Source organism: Hirsutella rhossiliensis (genome assembly GCF_020360975.1).
Source record: "Hirsutella rhossiliensis strain HR02 chromosome Unknown scaffold00005, whole genome shotgun sequence".
Classification (NCBI taxonomy): Eukaryota; Fungi; Ascomycota; class Sordariomycetes; order Hypocreales; family Ophiocordycipitaceae; genus Hirsutella; species Hirsutella rhossiliensis.
This window is the reverse complement of record NW_025408671.1, coordinates 4,627,697-4,643,884: the sequence shown is the minus strand read 5'-3', so window position 1 is coordinate 4,643,884 and position 16,188 is coordinate 4,627,697. Positions and strand designations below refer to the sequence as shown.

General features: G+C 59.5%; 5 protein-coding genes across 5 annotated transcripts; 2 read left to right on the top strand and 3 right to left on the bottom strand.

Moving 5' to 3' along the window:
* Positions 1 to 231: 231 nt before the first annotated feature.
* HRG_06026 (uncharacterized protein) lies at positions 232 to 867 on the bottom strand (the record flags this gene model as incomplete). Its single annotated transcript, XM_044864497.1, has 1 exon — positions 232 to 867. One exon carries the CDS (start codon positions 865 to 867, stop codon positions 232 to 234), a length of 636 nt encoding a protein of 211 aa, XP_044721029.1.
* Positions 868 to 2,962: 2,095 nt separating this feature from the next.
* Positions 2,963 to 4,205, top strand: HRG_06025 (Thioredoxin-like fold protein; the record flags this gene model as incomplete). Its single annotated transcript, XM_044864496.1, has 3 exons — positions 2,963 to 3,208; positions 3,276 to 3,630; positions 3,673 to 4,205. 3 exons carry the CDS (start codon positions 2,963 to 2,965, stop codon positions 4,203 to 4,205), a joined length of 1,134 nt encoding a protein of 377 aa, XP_044721028.1.
* Positions 4,206 to 4,507: 302 nt separating this feature from the next.
* HRG_06024 (ATPase family associated with various cellular activities (AAA) domain-containing protein) lies at positions 4,508 to 8,888 on the bottom strand (the record flags this gene model as incomplete). The annotated part of the gene is made up of 6 exons (XM_044864495.1): positions 4,508 to 4,774; positions 4,829 to 5,210; positions 5,296 to 6,018; positions 6,067 to 6,651; positions 6,697 to 8,680; positions 8,741 to 8,888. 6 exons carry the CDS (start codon positions 8,886 to 8,888, stop codon positions 4,508 to 4,510), a joined length of 4,089 nt encoding a protein of 1,362 aa, XP_044721027.1.
* A 686-nt stretch (positions 8,889 to 9,574) lies between these two features.
* On the bottom strand, positions 9,575 to 11,518 carry HRG_06023 (uncharacterized protein; the record flags this gene model as incomplete). Its single annotated transcript, XM_044864494.1, has 2 exons — positions 9,575 to 11,279; positions 11,331 to 11,518. 2 exons carry the CDS (start codon positions 11,516 to 11,518, stop codon positions 9,575 to 9,577), a joined length of 1,893 nt encoding a protein of 630 aa, XP_044721026.1.
* Positions 11,519 to 13,151: 1,633 nt separating this feature from the next.
* HRG_06022 (kinase) lies at positions 13,152 to 14,807 on the top strand (the record flags this gene model as incomplete). Its single annotated transcript, XM_044864493.1, has 4 exons — positions 13,152 to 14,003; positions 14,055 to 14,482; positions 14,534 to 14,695; positions 14,768 to 14,807. 4 exons carry the CDS (start codon positions 13,152 to 13,154, stop codon positions 14,805 to 14,807), a joined length of 1,482 nt encoding a protein of 493 aa, XP_044721025.1.
* Positions 14,808 to 16,188: the final 1,381 nt, after the last annotated feature.

Here is a 16,188-nt window from a genome sequence, read left to right as displayed (position 1 = left end):
ACTCTTTTCATTGTCATCCAGCACCTCTTGCCAAGAAAAAGGTAGGGTAGGATAATATCCCAAGGAATAGCTGATCTTCCCCTCGTTGGATTCCTTCCGTCAGTTAAAGCACCAAACGTCCTTCTCCAAAGAAGCCAAGGGGGGAATCAGGGAATTGTGAGGCATCGAATATAATCATTGAAAGGGAGGAGAAAGCGTCAAAGACAGGAAGAGGGATAAAGGGTATCGATTCTAGAGAGCGGCAGCAAGAGCGGCGGCCATGGCAGCGGCGGCGACTGCGGGTCCAGGCTGGAAGCCGCTGGCAGCACTATTAGGGACGGTTGGGGGGACATCGGTCGACGAGGTGGCCGAGGGCTCTGCCGGGACCATGGAAGAGAGGGGGGCAGTGCCACTGGGAGCTGCGCTGGCGGTCGAGTTGGGCATGGACCAGGAGGCAGGGGGGGCAGAAGGAGGCGGCTGAGGGGCAGCTGGAGAGGAGGCCTCGGCGGACGAAGGCGCCTCAGCGACAGAGGAGGGTGCCTCGGCGGCAGAGGAGTGAGCCCCCGTAGAGGGAGCGTCGCCAGATGGAGACTCGGCAGAAGCAGCCTCAGTAGAGGAGGGGGCCTGGGCAGAAGGGCCGACAGAGGACTGAGCTGAGGGCTGAACAGCAGAGGTGATGGGCGCAGCAGGATAGGGCGTCGGCTGGACGGCCAGGCTAGACGAAGATGAGAGCGGGCAGTTAGCCAGGGCCGGGTCGCACTGGACGACGGTCAGGTAGCGAGTGGTGGTGGCCGTCTTGGTGGTGGTGCCGGAGACGTCGTGCTGGGCGGCGACGAGCGAGACGGCGGCGGCGGCGGCGACAAGGGGGACAAGGCCGGCGGAATGCATGTTGAGGGTGATGGTCGACCGATGGAGATGTCGTCGGGTGGGGTTGCTTTAACAACGCCTGTACTGCTGTCTCAAGCGCAGTGGCATCAAGGAATGATGCAACGGAGACAAAGGCAGGATGTTTGTATAGGTCAGATACCGAGGCGTAACGAAGGTAGGACTGACGAAGCTATCGTGCAAAGCGAGCCAGAAGAAACGAGAGTTAGGGGCGATTTGAAGCGAGGGATTTCAGCCGGGCGACGAGGTGGACGGGCTGGCTCCGCTACTTGTACCCGATGGATTCTGCCACTGCCTCTCCTTCTCTCTCAGCGCGTCCAATTCTTTCAGAGCGGAAAATTCTGACTGGCCTGGCCCCGGCGTTGGGCAAGAGACGGGCCGCGGGGGCAGTGGATACAAACGACTCTGACTGGCCGTGCCTTGCAGGGCGGGCCGCCATTGACAGGGCCGGGGCTCGACGGTTGGTCAGTTGGGCTCCACGCATCGGCATGGACGGATGCCACGTTCGCTCCTCTCGGCTTGCCCCTCGGAGACGGTGTGCCTGAACGTGCGGGGGAGCACTGGACGGCTCGTGATGAGCCAAGCCCTGCCTGTTGCTGATGCATGCGCCACGGCGGCTTGCCTGTCGGGCCTCTGGGGAACGGCAACCAACAACTCTTGTCCCCGCGACGTGGCTTGGATGTGCCGTTCATTGCCAAGGGCCTCTTCTGTTGGATTGGTCGCTTATTTCGCCTGACTGCTTGCCGGCCAGCCGTTGATTCGACTGCCATCAGAGGAGCTGCCGAGACAAAATGAAGACGTCGACGGATGATGAGAGGCGGGCAGCCGGTCATGGTTCGGCGCCTCTAGGGTCTTGCACTAGCCTCCCGTCTCACTCCTTTCTCCCCGAGACGGTGTGAGACATGTGGAGGCGTGGGAGGATTCGTGGTTGGTGACTAGAGGACATGTTGGGGAACCTGGTGGCTCGTTGGTCGGGAGGAGAGAAGACGAGAGGCGAGGAGGGGATGGCGATGTCGCAGTCGGTGGCGAGCTGGAATGCGGCAAGACACGATGCTTGTCAAGATGGCCCGCGAGGTTTTGTGTGCATGTTTTCAGTTCTGATTTGCCGACAGGCAAAGCGGCAATTGGAGCTTGTCGAGGTGGTGTTGAGCGTTGGGAAAAGCATGGGGCGTTGGGAAAAAAGCATGGGGTAAGATCCGCAAAGTGACTCTTAGTCATACTGTGCGTGCGCGAGGAGCTCCGAAGCAAGGCAATTGCCGGATTTGGACAGCAAAACGGAAGGAGTGTCACGTCATTTGCCTGGGCAAAAGTTGAGTGCACACTCCAGCAGAAGGAGCTGCAAGTGACTGTTCTAAATTGACTGTTTTACACGTGACAAAGGAGCTACGAAAAGCCAATCTTTGCAAGTATCAAAGGAAAGAGGCAAAAGACAGCCCGCGACAACGGCTTTGGCTCAATGTGTAATGGTAAGCATGTACAGGTCAGCGGATTCGGGAAAGAAGCAAATTGCTTGGTGGGTGGCAGGCAGAGACGCGTCAAAGCAGAAGCCGTGGATGCTCGAAGCTGCTGTCCCCCGTCCTGCGATGGACACAGGCGCACACGCCTTGACCCCTTGCTGCTTTGGGCCGCGAGCGAGGGTGCATGCTAAGCAGGGCATCAATCAGAAGTCCTTCTGAGTGGCTCTCTGATTCGGCAATGCGCGGGCGAATCGCCGGCATCGGCCGGCCTGTTGGCGATTTCTCGAGGCTGCGCGGTTCGCCTGTGCCGAGCGTCGGCTGTCTGCTAGCAATCGCCCGCTAATGCCTGTGCTTTTTCAGGGGCCGCCTCCGCTATAACGCGGCCCCGTCCCCCCTTCTTCTCCCCTGAGGCACTGTCTCTCACCCACCCACCTAGGCGCCCTGCCCCACCCCCGCACTAGCGGGCGCCTCGGGAGGGGTGAGAGGAAGCCCAATCAATCAATGTCCCTTCTGTCCATCGTCAGTCCCATCATCTCACTTCCCGATCCTCAGGACGACCCATTCAACAAGAACCACCAACAGCCCCAACGCGTTGGCCACATCCGGCCCCTCGGCCAATATCCCCTCGCCCTCCCCGCACAATGACCACTTACTCGACCGACCCGGCCCTTTACATCTTCACCTCGCTCACTGCCGGCTCCTCCCACATCGTCACCGCCACCTCGCGCCTCGAGACCATCCTGCGCGCCAACCGCGTCCCCTTCAAAGCCGTCGACATTGCCACCGATGCAAAGGCCCGCATGCTGTGGGGTCGTCGCGCCGGCAAGGATGAGGCCGGCCGCGTGAGGAAGCTCCCCGGCCTGGTCCAGGAGGCCATTGTCCTCGGCGTGCGTTGCCTCCTCCGGTCCTCTTCCTTCCTGTCATGTGGCTAATCCACGCTCTTCCCCTGTGCAGGACCTGGTCGAAATCGAAGACTGGAACGAGTACGGCGAGCTCAAGCAGCACGTCAAAATCTACTACGACGAACACACAATCCCCTCCATCCACGACAAGCCTCCCGAACCGCCCAAGCCCAAGCAGAAAACGGCAGCCAAGCCAAAGGCCGCGCCCGCCGCGCCCGCCGCGCCACCCGCTTCCACACCAAAAGCCTCCTCCGCACAGTCGGCCTCCAGCAAGTCCAAGCCCGCCGAGCAGGACCTCAAGTCGGACCCCGCAAAGGCCTCCGTCCTCACCGTGCGGTCCGTCGCCGACGAGGCCGCCCAAAAGGCCAAGGAACTTCGCCTCCGAACCCTCCGCGAAAAGGTCCACGGTAAGGAGGCGGCGTCGGACGCCAAAACTGCTGGATCCGAAGCAAAGAAGGCCACTCCTGCCGCCTCCGCTGCCTCCGAGAAATCCGACACCAAGGCAGCCTCCCCCGGCGCCACCGCTGCGCCCACATCCGACCTACAGTCCCCCACCAGCGGCGCTTGGAAGGGCTTGGCCCCAGCCGCCGACGCCGACGCCGCCACCGCTCCCGAGCCCGTCCAGAGCCCCACGAGCGGACGGTGGTGTCCCCGGCCCGGGCATCTGACCGCTCCAGCGTCGCAGGCCGCCGAGGCGACGGAGGCCAAGCTTGAAAAGGAGGAGCCCCCCGAGACGGCCATCAAGGAGGATCCGAAGCGGGAGGGGGAAGGGGAGCAGAAGGCGGGTAAGAAGGAGGAGGAGTACAAGGCGGAGGGAGGGAACGAGCAGAAGAAGGAGGAGTGCAAGGGAAGGGAGAAGGAGAAGGAGAAGAAGAACGAGAAAGATAAGGACGAGCACAAGGTGGAGGAGCAGAAGCAAAAGACGGCCAAAAAGGAAGACTCCGTCAGCGCAGGGGACGCACAGCACTCCCAAGACAAGTAAACGGCGCCAGGGACAAACAAGACCGTCGGTTCTTGCTGGTCGATTGGTCTCCGACGAGGGCGTTATGTATAATATCAAACCAAGCACGGGGTGCATGCGTGCGTGAGAGAGAGAGAGCCAGCCAAGGGGACATTGATCCAATACATTGCTCTCTGCGGGTGGCATGCGTACTACTACACCATAACGTACGCAAACGGGAGATGAAATGGGCAAGTCGCCATGGCAGCGTGCGCTTTCTATCCTCCTTGCAAAAGCCTCCACCGATAGCCCTCGACAAATTGCGCCGACTTCACGCCACGCTTTCAGTACAGACCATCGTCGTCGCTCGCCGTCCCGTCCTGGAACCCCGTGGCAGCCGCCTTGCCCTTGCCCTTGCCCTTGCCCTTGCCCTTGCCCCTGGCCCGTCCGTTGACCGCGCCGTCATCTCCGCCCCCGTGCCCCGGCTCGTCGGAGTCGTCGTCAAACTCCATATCGCTCGTCGGGGCAACAGCTTTGCCCTTGCCCTTGCCCTTGCCCCTACCAGCTCGACTGGCGACACTGCTACTACCGGACCCGACCCTGCCACTATTCTTGGGCACATGCAGCGGAGCATGAGCCGAGGCATGGGCGGGCACCGCGCCGACGCCGCCCGGCCCATTGCCTCGCCGCGCCCCCTCAAACGTCGAGCGCACCATTTCATAGTGCGCCAGCTCGCCCGCGCTGACGCTGGGAACCAGCTCGCGGTGCGCGGCGCCAAAGTCGTCCTCGGTCACCAGCACGGCCACGTCGTCGGCCGTCGCGAGGTGGTCAAAGTAGTAGGCCGTCGAGATGGCGGCGGCGGCGCTGCCCTCGCGGTGCGCGCGCTCAGTGTTGATGGCCTTGACTTTCGCGTCCACGGCTGCCGCTTGCCGCGTGACCGCCTTGAGCATGGCGTCGCTACACAGCGCGTAAAAGTCGGCCCCGGTGTATGTGAATGGCAGGCGCTCAGCAATGGCTTGCAGCGAAACGGACGGATGGAGTGTGAACCTGTAGGGGCAGAGGTGGTGAGCTTATATCGACCAAAAGAGGAGCTAGAGATTGAGATTCCAAGGGAAGAGGCCAGTCAGCTTACTTTCGCGTGAGTGCCTCCAAAATGGTGAGCTGCTTGTCGTGCGTGTCCGACACACCGAGATAGAGCATCTTGTCGAACCGCCCGGGCCGGAGCAGCGCAGGGTCCAGCAGGTCAGGCCTGTTCGTGGCCCCAATGACAAAGACGCCGCCCGCGTCCTCGCCGCCCGACATGCCGTCGAGCTCGGCCAGGAGCTGCGACACGATGCGGTCCATGACGCCGCCACTGTCACCCTGGTTTCCGCGCTTGGGCGCCACCGAGTCGAGCTCGTCGAAGAAGACGACGCAGGGCCGCGCGTCGCGCGCCCGCTGAAAGACGCGCCGCACGTTTGCCTCGGACTCGCCAATGTACATGTTGAGTAGCTCGGGCCCCTTGACGCTGAAGAAGTTGAGGCTGTACTCGGTCGCAATGGCCTTGGCCAGCAGCGTCTTCCCCGTGCCCGGCGGCCCGTAGAAGAGGATGCCCGACCGCTTCTTCATGCCCTTGGCGAACAGCTCGGGCCGTTCGAGCGGCAGCTGGATCGTCTCGGTGACGGCCTCCTTGACGTTGGTGAGCCCGCCGACGTCGTCCCACGTCACGTTGGGGATCTTGGGGGCGCCGATCGAGTCGGAAAAGTTCTTACGCGCGGCCTCGACGGCCACATCGAAGTCGGCACACGTCAGGCATCGCGCCAAGGGCCCGCCCGACACTTGCACGTCTCGGACCGTCACGACGGCGCCGTCGTGGCTCGTCCGGGACGACAGCTGCTCGAGCCGGACCCACTGGGCGACTGACGCCCGTTCGACAACGTCGACCAGGTCCCCAGCCACCAAGGCGGCAGTCTTCAACGCGACGGAGTTGAGGTTGATGGTGGGCTCGAGGCTGACGCCCCGATCTTCCACTACGGCGCGTAAGATGGCCTCCCTTTCCGCCTCGTCCGGGGCGCCCATCTCCAACTCGTGTGTGAAGATGCCCCGTACCCCGTCCGGTATCTGGTCGACGTCGTTGGTCGTCGCAATGAGCACCCTGGTCTCTTGCAAAATCTCCTTCATCGTCGACTCGATCCGGTCCGCTGTCAGTGCCTCAATGTGCTGGACCAAAAGCACGCAGCAATCCGAGCCGCAGCTCATGGCTCGGTCAGCCCTGGTCCTCAAGAATCCATCCGTTTTCACGTCGCTGCCGCTGCCTCCACCCTCGCTCAGGATATCGTAGGCGTCAATAGAGTACGTGTGTAGACCAATGTCGGCACAGGCGGTTCTGGCAAGTTCCGATTTGCCAATGTTTCGATGGCTTGACGTGAGTAAGATGCCAATCGGGGGCATCCTGAGGTGAATGGCCCTCTGGCTTGTCGCAGCCGCAATGAGTTCCCTGAGCTGCCGCCTGAGGGGAGAGACGAGCTGCGACTTGGGCTCAGACAGCACCGACGATGTCGCATCCGAGCCTCGGCTGGGAGCTTTTCTCAGTCCCAGGTAGTACGGCCAGGTGCTCTGATTGCTTGGTGGAACGCGACTCTTCTCGAACCCAGTTCCGTGCATCCCGACCGTGGAGCTGTTGATGCACGCGACAGAGCCCCAAAAGGCCTCGGCGGTTCCGTCCTCTGCCTCGTCGGACCTTTGCACCTGTATGTGTCCGACTTTGAACCAGGCGACGCCGTCGACCTGAGGCGAGAGCGGCCAGCCCTTGCTGTCGCCGGCGGCCAATGCCATGACGTCGTTAACTTCGGAGCCGCTGCCTCCCGGCCCCTCCTGCAGAACTCGACCGAGCTGAGCGTCGACGGGCACGGCGATCAAGTCGCCGGTCCGGACGAGGCGTGTTTTCCGTGCAAAGTAGCGCTTGAGGCCACCCAAAACGGCAGTCTGGTAGGCACGCTCGGCCGAGATGGGGGTGCGAATGTGGTGAACCCCAATGTCCTTGGCATACGGAGGGTGCGACGCACTCGTGAATCGGGGGAGCGTCCCTTTCCCCTGGTAGGGTTCCTTTTTGAGCGCAGAGATGCGCAAGTAGGCGGCGCTGTCGAGATTGGCGAGCAGAACCGGGGAGGCGTAGACAGCAGGACTGGACGTGCGCTGCACCTGGGACTCGAAGAAGGACAATTTCCGCTCATTGTTCCTGGAGCTGGGTATCCGGGTGACGGGCCGCTGCGAGTATCCCTCTGGGAGTCCGTACACTCGCACCGGCCGCCAGTTCAGCGTCTCGTGCTCCCCCTGGCCGAAGCTTCCGAGGCCAAAGGCACCAAAGCCGTTCAAGGGGGGCTCCTCTGCCGCTTCTATGCGCGCCCAGTCGCCGGAGAAGCAGCCTATCTTGGGCAGCGACGACATGTCGACGTAAATCCGGGCCTCCTCGTCCTCCTCAGACGCCGGCTTCGGATGCAGCAAGTCCGAGGGTATCTGCCTCAGTAGGCCATGCGCCTTGAACAAGCGCCCTTGGGGCCGCTCAGGCCTGGCTGTCGTGGACGTGTAGTTGGAAAAGACAGAGGCGGGCGTGGCGGCGCCGTTTGTCCTCCGGCCGCGCAGCGTGCCTACAGTCATTGGCGTCCCAGGCTGCATTGTCCCGGCGCCGCTCGCGTTGGTGGGCGGCAGAGCGGGAGCCTGAAGCGAAATCATGTCGTCCATGGAGTCGTCTGAGAGCTCGTCATCTTGTTCCAGTCCCGAGAGGTCCGTCTCTGTCTCGGTGGCGGTCTCTGTCTCGTCGGGGCGCATATCTGCGCGAGTCCGGTCCTCTGCCGCAGAAAAGAACTGGTCGGTGTGGGCATCCTCGTCGTCCTCGGCAGTTCCGTTGATGCGTTGGCTCGAGGCCATGGACGCCTGGCGCCGTGCTTGTCTCGTATGGACTCTTCCGCGCATGAGGACGATTTTGGTTGAGTCGGCGAGGAGGCCCTGGGCCACTGGCTCGCACAGCAATATCTTGCCGGGACTGGGCGGCACGTGGGTGACGTTATGTGGAGCAAGGGGCAGCGGGAACAAGTCGCCTGCATGAACCACCTCGAGGCTGGCGAGGGAGGACCTGATGGCAGTCGTCAAGAGCTCCTCGGGCGACGTGTCCGCGGCGACTTTGCCGCGAGGATTGGCGGGATGGTCCCGGTAGAAGTTGCCCTCGCCATTCTCTAGTCTCTTGGTGGCCTCGCTTTCGAGGCTCACAAAGACGGTCTCGAGGGGCAGCGGGCAGACGTCGAGGACGAGGATCTCGATGCCGCTGCGGCTATGGCTCGACAGTTTGGAGGGCGCCAGCTGTTGCAGGGTAAGGGCGAAGCTTTGGAGAGCCGGCGACGAGGGGGAGAACTGGAGGGTCGAGTGGGCGAGGGTAGGGGATGAGACGACGGGTACGATGGACCAGGCCGTGCCGGAAGGGGTCGCATCGGGCGTCCATGGCGAGACGGCGACGTGGAGGATGCCGGCGGTTTCGTGGCAGGCTGTGCAACGCGTTAGCAGCGCGACATGGCACGCGCAGGGCAGGAGTGTGCCTGACGTACTGTCGTCGACGAGATGGGGGAAAAGGTCTGCAAAGAGGTCCCTGGACAGGTTGCCGACGTCGCTCTTGATGTGGTCGTCGAGGACGAGGCAGGCCGCAATGGCAGGCTTGTCCTGCCTTCGCCTGCGACGCCGTAGTCTGGCCGTCATTGTTGTTGTTGTCGTCGTCGTCGTCGTCGTCGATGGGGAAGCCTTTTGCCTACAGCGGCGCGACCATGGTTCTGGGCCGCAACAGAGCTGTTGATGGCCGGCGCAGAGCAGCAGCTGTCGACGTTGGGAGGTTGGTGAGGGTTGACGAGGTCATCTCCAGTTCCGGCTTAGCTCGGCCGGCCGGCTATTAAAGCGACTTGTGACTTGCCTCGGCTCGGATGCAGCGCCCGGCAATGGAGCGGCAAATAGCAAATAGCAAATGCCGACTAAGACGAATTCTTTCACTGCATCACCATTCTTTCCAAGCTATATTTCGATTCCATCTATTGACTCGGCGCATAACAATAAGTGACTCGTGAGTATACTGAGTACCTGCCAGTTAAACAAACTACCTATCTTGCACAAAACAGATCTAATAACAGCAATCAACCAAAAGGAAAAAGAAAAGGAAAATTCTAGCCGCATCGGTCGCCCTTTGTCCCGGTCCCGTCGTTGCCTCCGCACTACATACCACGCAAGTCTTGGGCAAGTCTTGAGCCATCGACGCCCGGGCTCCAATGACCACAACAGGCTCTCGATGAGTGTTCAAAAACGCCGCTTGGTTCGTTGAAACAAAGCCGTCAACTTGGCCCCTACCAGATCAGCCGGCCACTGAGAAAACACCCGTCAGCGGATAGTGGCAACTTCTATTTCGCCTTGCCGCCTGTCTTTGGAGAACCATCTTCGGCCACTCCTCCATCTTTCGCTGGAGCCGCAGACGCCGATCCGCCGTCGCTGGCCCTGGTCGGCCTCGAGGTGGACGCCTCAGGACAGGTGCCAGCAGGAGGCAGGGCGCTTTCACTCTGGGCCTCCTGCAGGCGGCTGCTCTGTCGGAGGGACGTAGAGGCAGCCCGAGGGGAGCGGATTGCCTCAGGACTCGGGCGGGATTCTCGCTTCGAAAAGGAGTGTTTGGCATTGCCGTCCGGGGATCCTGCAGCATCCTCAGCCACCGGCGCTTCATCAAGAGATGGGCTTGCACCCTCCGAAAGGGAGCCCCTGGCAGACGGAGGGGGCCTCGACGAGGCCACTGGCGAATCGTCTTGGCTGCGACGGCGTCTCGACTTGGTCGGTGAGGTCGCGCCACGTTCTCCGCCGTTTGGCTTCCGCTTTTTGGAACGCTGCTCCTCTTGGACAGAGGCGAGCTCCCTCTTCTTGGCCCCTCCTGTGGTGGACTTGGCTTGCGTCGATTCGGCCGCTACCAGAAGGACTTGCTGCCGAACCCATTCCACAAGGATTTCATGGTAGGCCATGTCCCTTCGGTTAAGGCGGAAGTGCCGCACTTGGCGGGCGTATTTGTGCATTTGATCCCCCCGTTCCCTGCAGCGCTCGCTCTCTTTCTCGGCCGCCGCTAAATTTTCCGTTGCCTCTCGCATCATCCGTGAACGGTCTGACTCGGGCATGTTGTGGCGATCCGGGTCAACCTGGGTCAGCGTGTGGACCCTTTCCACCTCTGCTGCCGCGGCGTTCTTGGCTGCAAAAACCGCCTCCTGCCAACGATCTTGCCCGTCGTCGTGTTCAGAGCTCCATAGGATTTCAGGGGTATCGCCGGGTTCCAGCACCTGAGAATCCAGCAGCTCTTGCCAGGCTTTGTCGTGGAGTGGTTGGTCCTGCTTTATTCTGTCGTCATACCAGTCGAGCGACCAGTACTCGAAGTAGAGGTACTCGGTCCAGGTCGTCAGACTGTCTTGATGTTTGGGCGTCTCCTTCAGGTCAAATGGTCCAGTGAATCCGTGTCGCGCCAGGCGCCTCCTCATGGCGTCGGCGTAGTCGAAGAAGCTGTTGCATCCGGGCTCTCGATTGCGATTCCGAAGCTTCTCTCGTTCACCTTGCCACCACTCCCAGTTCGATGTCACGCATGATGGGTTGGCCTCAAGCTCGGCTACCTTCGTATCGTTTCCCGATCTCCCGAAAAGGCGCTTCAGCCGCTCGACAAAGGCTGGGAAGCCGCCGTCGTCGTCTTCAAGCCCTCTATGGTCGTTTTGCCATTTGCGAAACTGCTCCCACCTCGCCCACTGTCTCCCGAAAACCTGCCACTCCAGAGTGTCCAGATCAGGGTAGAGCCAGGGCTGAAGCATGTCGGAAAAGAGGTGCACGTCTGTCGACACCTGCTCCAAGAGGTCGATGGGGTACAGTGGGCGGCCGCCATCATTGACCAGGTTTTGGTATGCCTCCATCTCGTCTTCCATCTCATGTTTTTCAAAATCAATAAAAGGGGTTTCTATTCCCGAAATTGGCGACTGAGCTCGCCGTGCCGTGTCGGGGCCGTCTGGTATCTGACGCAAAAGCGCATCGAGTCTGTCGAGGTCGAGTGGGCGGGAAGCGGCAGACTGGGCCAGCTTTTCTTGTTGGGCGCTAGACGCTTCTTGTTAGCCAGCGAGAGACATGGGCCGAGGGATGGCGAACCGGAGTCTTTCGGCCAGGCGCTGCCGCTCCTTCTGTGACAGTTTGGTCCAGTCGTCGACGGGAAGACAGAATTCACCGTCGGGACCGCGGTGATCGTCCATGAACCGGCCGAGACGCTCATCGCTCCAGGCGGCGATGTCCTCTACCGTCACCGTCAAGGTCGGAGAAGCTGATTCTGAGAAGGACATTTTGCCAAGAGTCAGGGGGGATGCAAACTTGAGCCTTTGGGTTGTGGGGAAAAGAGATGAAGCAGGGTCTTTATGTTTGCTGAGGCCCCGGCATGGGACGGTTCCGTCCTTTGTTGCAAGCCTCGGCTGACGGACTTCAGGCAACGAACGACATAGTTCCATTTCGGTATCTGGATCCAGCACACCAACAAGGAGCACGGCCAAACCCCTGTCCCCAGGCAGCCAGTATGCGAGGTGAACAAAGCACCCCCTACCGCCCCGGGCCCCTATTTTGGAAGAGAGGCTTGTTCCTTTCCTCCTCTTGCCAGGGTGCTGCCGCCTATGCAGTAGCAGCAAGCAAAAACATCTACGCCACTACCAACCAAGGAGTCCCCTTGTCCCCTTGCTTGTCCCCTTGTCCGAGACTCAACGGGATCAATAAACCCCGGCCAACAACCAACCGGCCGGCCCAAGGTTTGCACCCTTTCTGCAGCCCACCAGCATCACAAAGTGGCTGCATATACCAGGGATACTCTAGATGGCGATTGGCTATATCTGAAACAAAAGATCTGCCCGCCTGATTGCGGAATATGTACTTACCTGCTGGACCCGATGGTAAAGCTGATCGTCTGGCCGAGCTGCTTATGCTGCTTAACGAAAATTGTTGGAGAGAAAGGGTGCTCGGAGCTATATCCTCCTGATAGAAGGAGGGTATGTCTACTTCTTCTTACCTGTACAGTTAGCATTAGATCAAGTTCCTCTACGCTCATATCATACTGGGGCATGTAGCCGCAGCGGCTTTGTGATCCCAGTGGACTGACCCCTTTGACTTCGGGCAAACCAGGCCGCATCCTGTTGGACGGCTCTCTTCGTCGCCGAGCGCTTGCACTCTACTTGCGGTGAATACCCGTGAGACAAGGCTGACGTGGTCCGGGCCCAGAATGCGCGACGAGACAGAAGTGACCCTGATCCAAATCGTCACGCAATGCGGAAGTGGCCCTGGTCCAAATCGTCACGCGGAGCAGAAGCGGCCCTGGTCCAGATCGTGAGACGAAGCCGGAATGGTCCTGGTCCAAATCGTCACACGTACTAATGCGTGGCTCTATGCACCAACACCGCCGTGAGGAAAGATCCCGCGGCAAACATCCTTCAACCGCCTCGCCACTTCGGAAATGTGCCGCGCAAAGGAGGCATTGGAGGACGCCTCTTGGGATATTGCGAGAGACGTCCAAGTCCTCGAGCTCCTGGGGTCTGGAAATCTGCAGGAGCCACTGGCATATAATAGACAGACTACGGCTCACTGTTGCCACACAAGTTCTCAACCATCCTCATCTCCGTCTTCCTGCTTTCTTCGTCCCCATCTTCCTGCTTTGCAGCCCACTGTTGACACACAAATTCTCAACCGGCCTCGTCCCCGTCTTCCCGCTTTCCTCGTCCCATCTTGCTGTTTTCCTCGTCCCTATCTTTCTGCTTTCCGGCCCACTGTTGGCGTGCAATTTCTCAACCATCCTCGTCTCTGGTTCCTGCTTTACAGCTCACTGTTGATGCACAAATTCTCAACCGGCCTCGTCCCTGTATTCCCGATTTCCTCGGCCCCATCTTTCTGTTTTCCTCGTCTCCGTCTTCCGGATTTCCTCGTCTCGCTGTCTTCAACATGGAACACACGGACATCATTGCTCGCGTGTACCCCGTCCTGGACATGCGGGATGCCGCCAAGAATGCAATCCAAGGGAGTAGACTCTATGTCCCCGCGCTGCACCAGCCTCAGCAGCCAGCTCAACGTGGGCTTTTCGAACGTCGACCAATGGAGCCGGCCAACGACACGGACTTCCCGGGTGACCATGGCCTGCCATTCATCGAGCTTAGACTGAGTGACATACCACGAACCCATCACGGAATTGTCTTCGGACGCGATCCCCAGAGCGACGTTGTCCTGCCCGAGCAGTATGGCGCCAGCTACCACCACTTTGCCCTCACTTTTGACGCCGCCAAGCGCCTTATCGTCATGGGTTTCGACACCCTCGTGGGAACCGAGGTCACTTACGACAATGACGGAGGCGGGAAGCGACGCAACTTTCAGTGGATTGTCAGTGGGGGCAGCAGATTGTCTTCCGTCAAGGCTATCATCGTTACTGTCAACAAGGGCCTCAAGTTTCGGATCGTTGCCGCCAAGCACAACACAAGCTCTCCGGAATACATCGAACAGGTAAACCGGTTCTGCCAGGGGACAGCGACGGCAGGAGAGCTTTTTGAGGGCCTCAACTTCCCCCGCCGCTCTGACACTGAGCTTCCTACAGGAGTCGATACCCCTGGGCAGGGGCAGGAGCCAATCTACCTGAGGAAGAAGATTGGCCAAGGGGCCTTCGGTGTTGTCATTCACTTTTGGAATGTTAGTACTGGAGCCATGTTCGTCACCAAACAGCCGTCCCAGTTGGCAGTCCAGGGGAACCGGGTTGACAGACAAGCTTGGCAAAATGAGGCCAACATCATGGGCAGACTTGATCATGTTTGTATTTTCCATGCCGGCCCTCACAATATCGTTCTAACAGCTCAATAGCCCCATATTGTACGGTTTCTTGGGTCGGTTATGCAACCGTGGCCCGTGTTGCGCCTGGAATTCGTTCCCGGACTGTCTCTGGAACACCATGGCAACATATCCGCGACCGAGAGCTTGTCAATCCTCCGCCAGTGCCTATCAGCCTTGAAATACCTGCACGGAATGACCACGCCGATTATACATCGAGACATCAAGCCAGCCAACATACTCGTGCATTCGCGGTCCTCGACCCAAATCCTCGTCAAGTTTGGGGACTTTGGACTCTCAAAGGAAAGCTGTGACCCGTCAACCATGTGCGGCACTCCAAAGTACATCGCGCCCGAAATGTACGAAAATATGCGACCGCGTGAACCTGGCCATGGTCAGAGGCTAGGCTATTCGCCGGCGGTGGACATCTGGTCTCTTGGCGTGGTCATCTATGAACAGATGTACCGTCTTTCCAATTTCAGTGGATCATCCTCAACCCATGGGAATGATAGGGGAAATGCAATCGTCTCCGACTTTCGAGCAGATTATGAGGAACGTCCGAACAAGCTGAAACGGTTTCTGTTGAGGGCCATGGTGGTGGTCGCGCCGAATTCCCGTCTCTCGGCCAGGGACTGCTACGAACGAGTGTTGGAATTGTCCAACACGATCGAAGGGTAGCCCCAATGCCAATGTCCTCCGTCGAAGAAGCGGGACAGCCGACCGTTCGAGCTCACCATGGTTACTAGCGGAGAGGCGCCGGACAAGTCTCTGCTGGCACTCGACTGATCTCGTCGACGGACATTGCGGGGGGCACTGTGTCGAACGGTCTATCCCCTTGATCAGGCACCCCGGCAACCGGATTTGGCCAGAAGGGACCAATCATTGAGGGTTCTCCCGAGGGTGGAACCGACCATGGATTCGAACGCGAGGAGGACTCTGTTGCCACCAGTGGCAGGCCAACCTGAGCTGAGGGTGCGTTCCCCGAGTGTTTGAACGAGCCTCCTATGTTTCTGTTTTCTTTTCCTTTTTACTTTGTCAATGTCCTTGCATTTCAGTTTGTTTGCAGACGGTTTCGAGGGACATGTCTGGGATTCGCCAGAGACAGAGGGGCTCCTGGTGGTGGAGAAGTTTGTTAACCCAAGAAAATCAAAAGTGGCGATGAGTTTGCGGATAAAGTTTGGACTTTGGACACAGATACCGTAGATAAGACTGCAATTTAGATTGGTATTGTTCTTGCGCACGAGTTTCGAGCAATTATAGGCCAGCACATATCCAAATCGGGAAACAAGCGTCGCGGCATGGTCCCTCTTTCCCGGCCGGTTAGGCGGTCGCGTCGGCTGGTTAGTCGGGGCCTCTTTCCCCTGTAAAGTTGTCCCGCCATGTTGGCACGTGCTGTTCGGAGTACAACTGTAATTACACGTGCGGGAAGTCGTAACGTCCCGATTGAAGCATATGGGCACTGACCTCTTTATTATTAGACGCAAAAGGAAATGGTTTATTACAGCGCGCGCGATTCCCTCGATCAATGCCCAAATCTCAGGCGATGGCGCGGTGTTTCGAAGGAGGTGTCGAGACTATGATCGAAGCTGCTTCCAGGGCGGACATGGAGTTCGCTCTGGACGGGGCGTCCGCATCCCGCAACCCCTGTCCTGTCGAGTGTCGGCGAATACGTTTCGGCCGACATCTTTACTCACCGGGGCCAGAAGCAGCCCTCGTGTCTGGCCGCGATAGGGACAAGGCCAGCCAAGGGACCTGGCTGATCATCGCTCAGGAATTTTTGGTGCATTTTACCGCCAACGCAACGGGAAGTGATGACTGTCCTGCGTTTGATGTCCGAGTCGAGACTTGGGAAATGGTTTTTTCCGTATTTGCATCTATAGCAAAACGATTTATGGTCCCGCACTGGTGATGGGGAGACTGGTTCCCCGACGCAATGGCACCGTTGGGCCCGCGCGCTTACAATACGCTGCAGCGCCAGACCACGACGTCGCGCACTCGAGAAATCACCCGCAAATCCACAGCGTCCGACGTTGAAGATCTCATCTCTTTCTTGATCCATGGCATGTCCGCATTTCCGACCCAGCGTCAAATGGAATACATAAAGTCACTGCTCAAGCCTATTAGCCCACGGGAACTCGGATGACGCACAGGTAGCAGTTCGAATGAC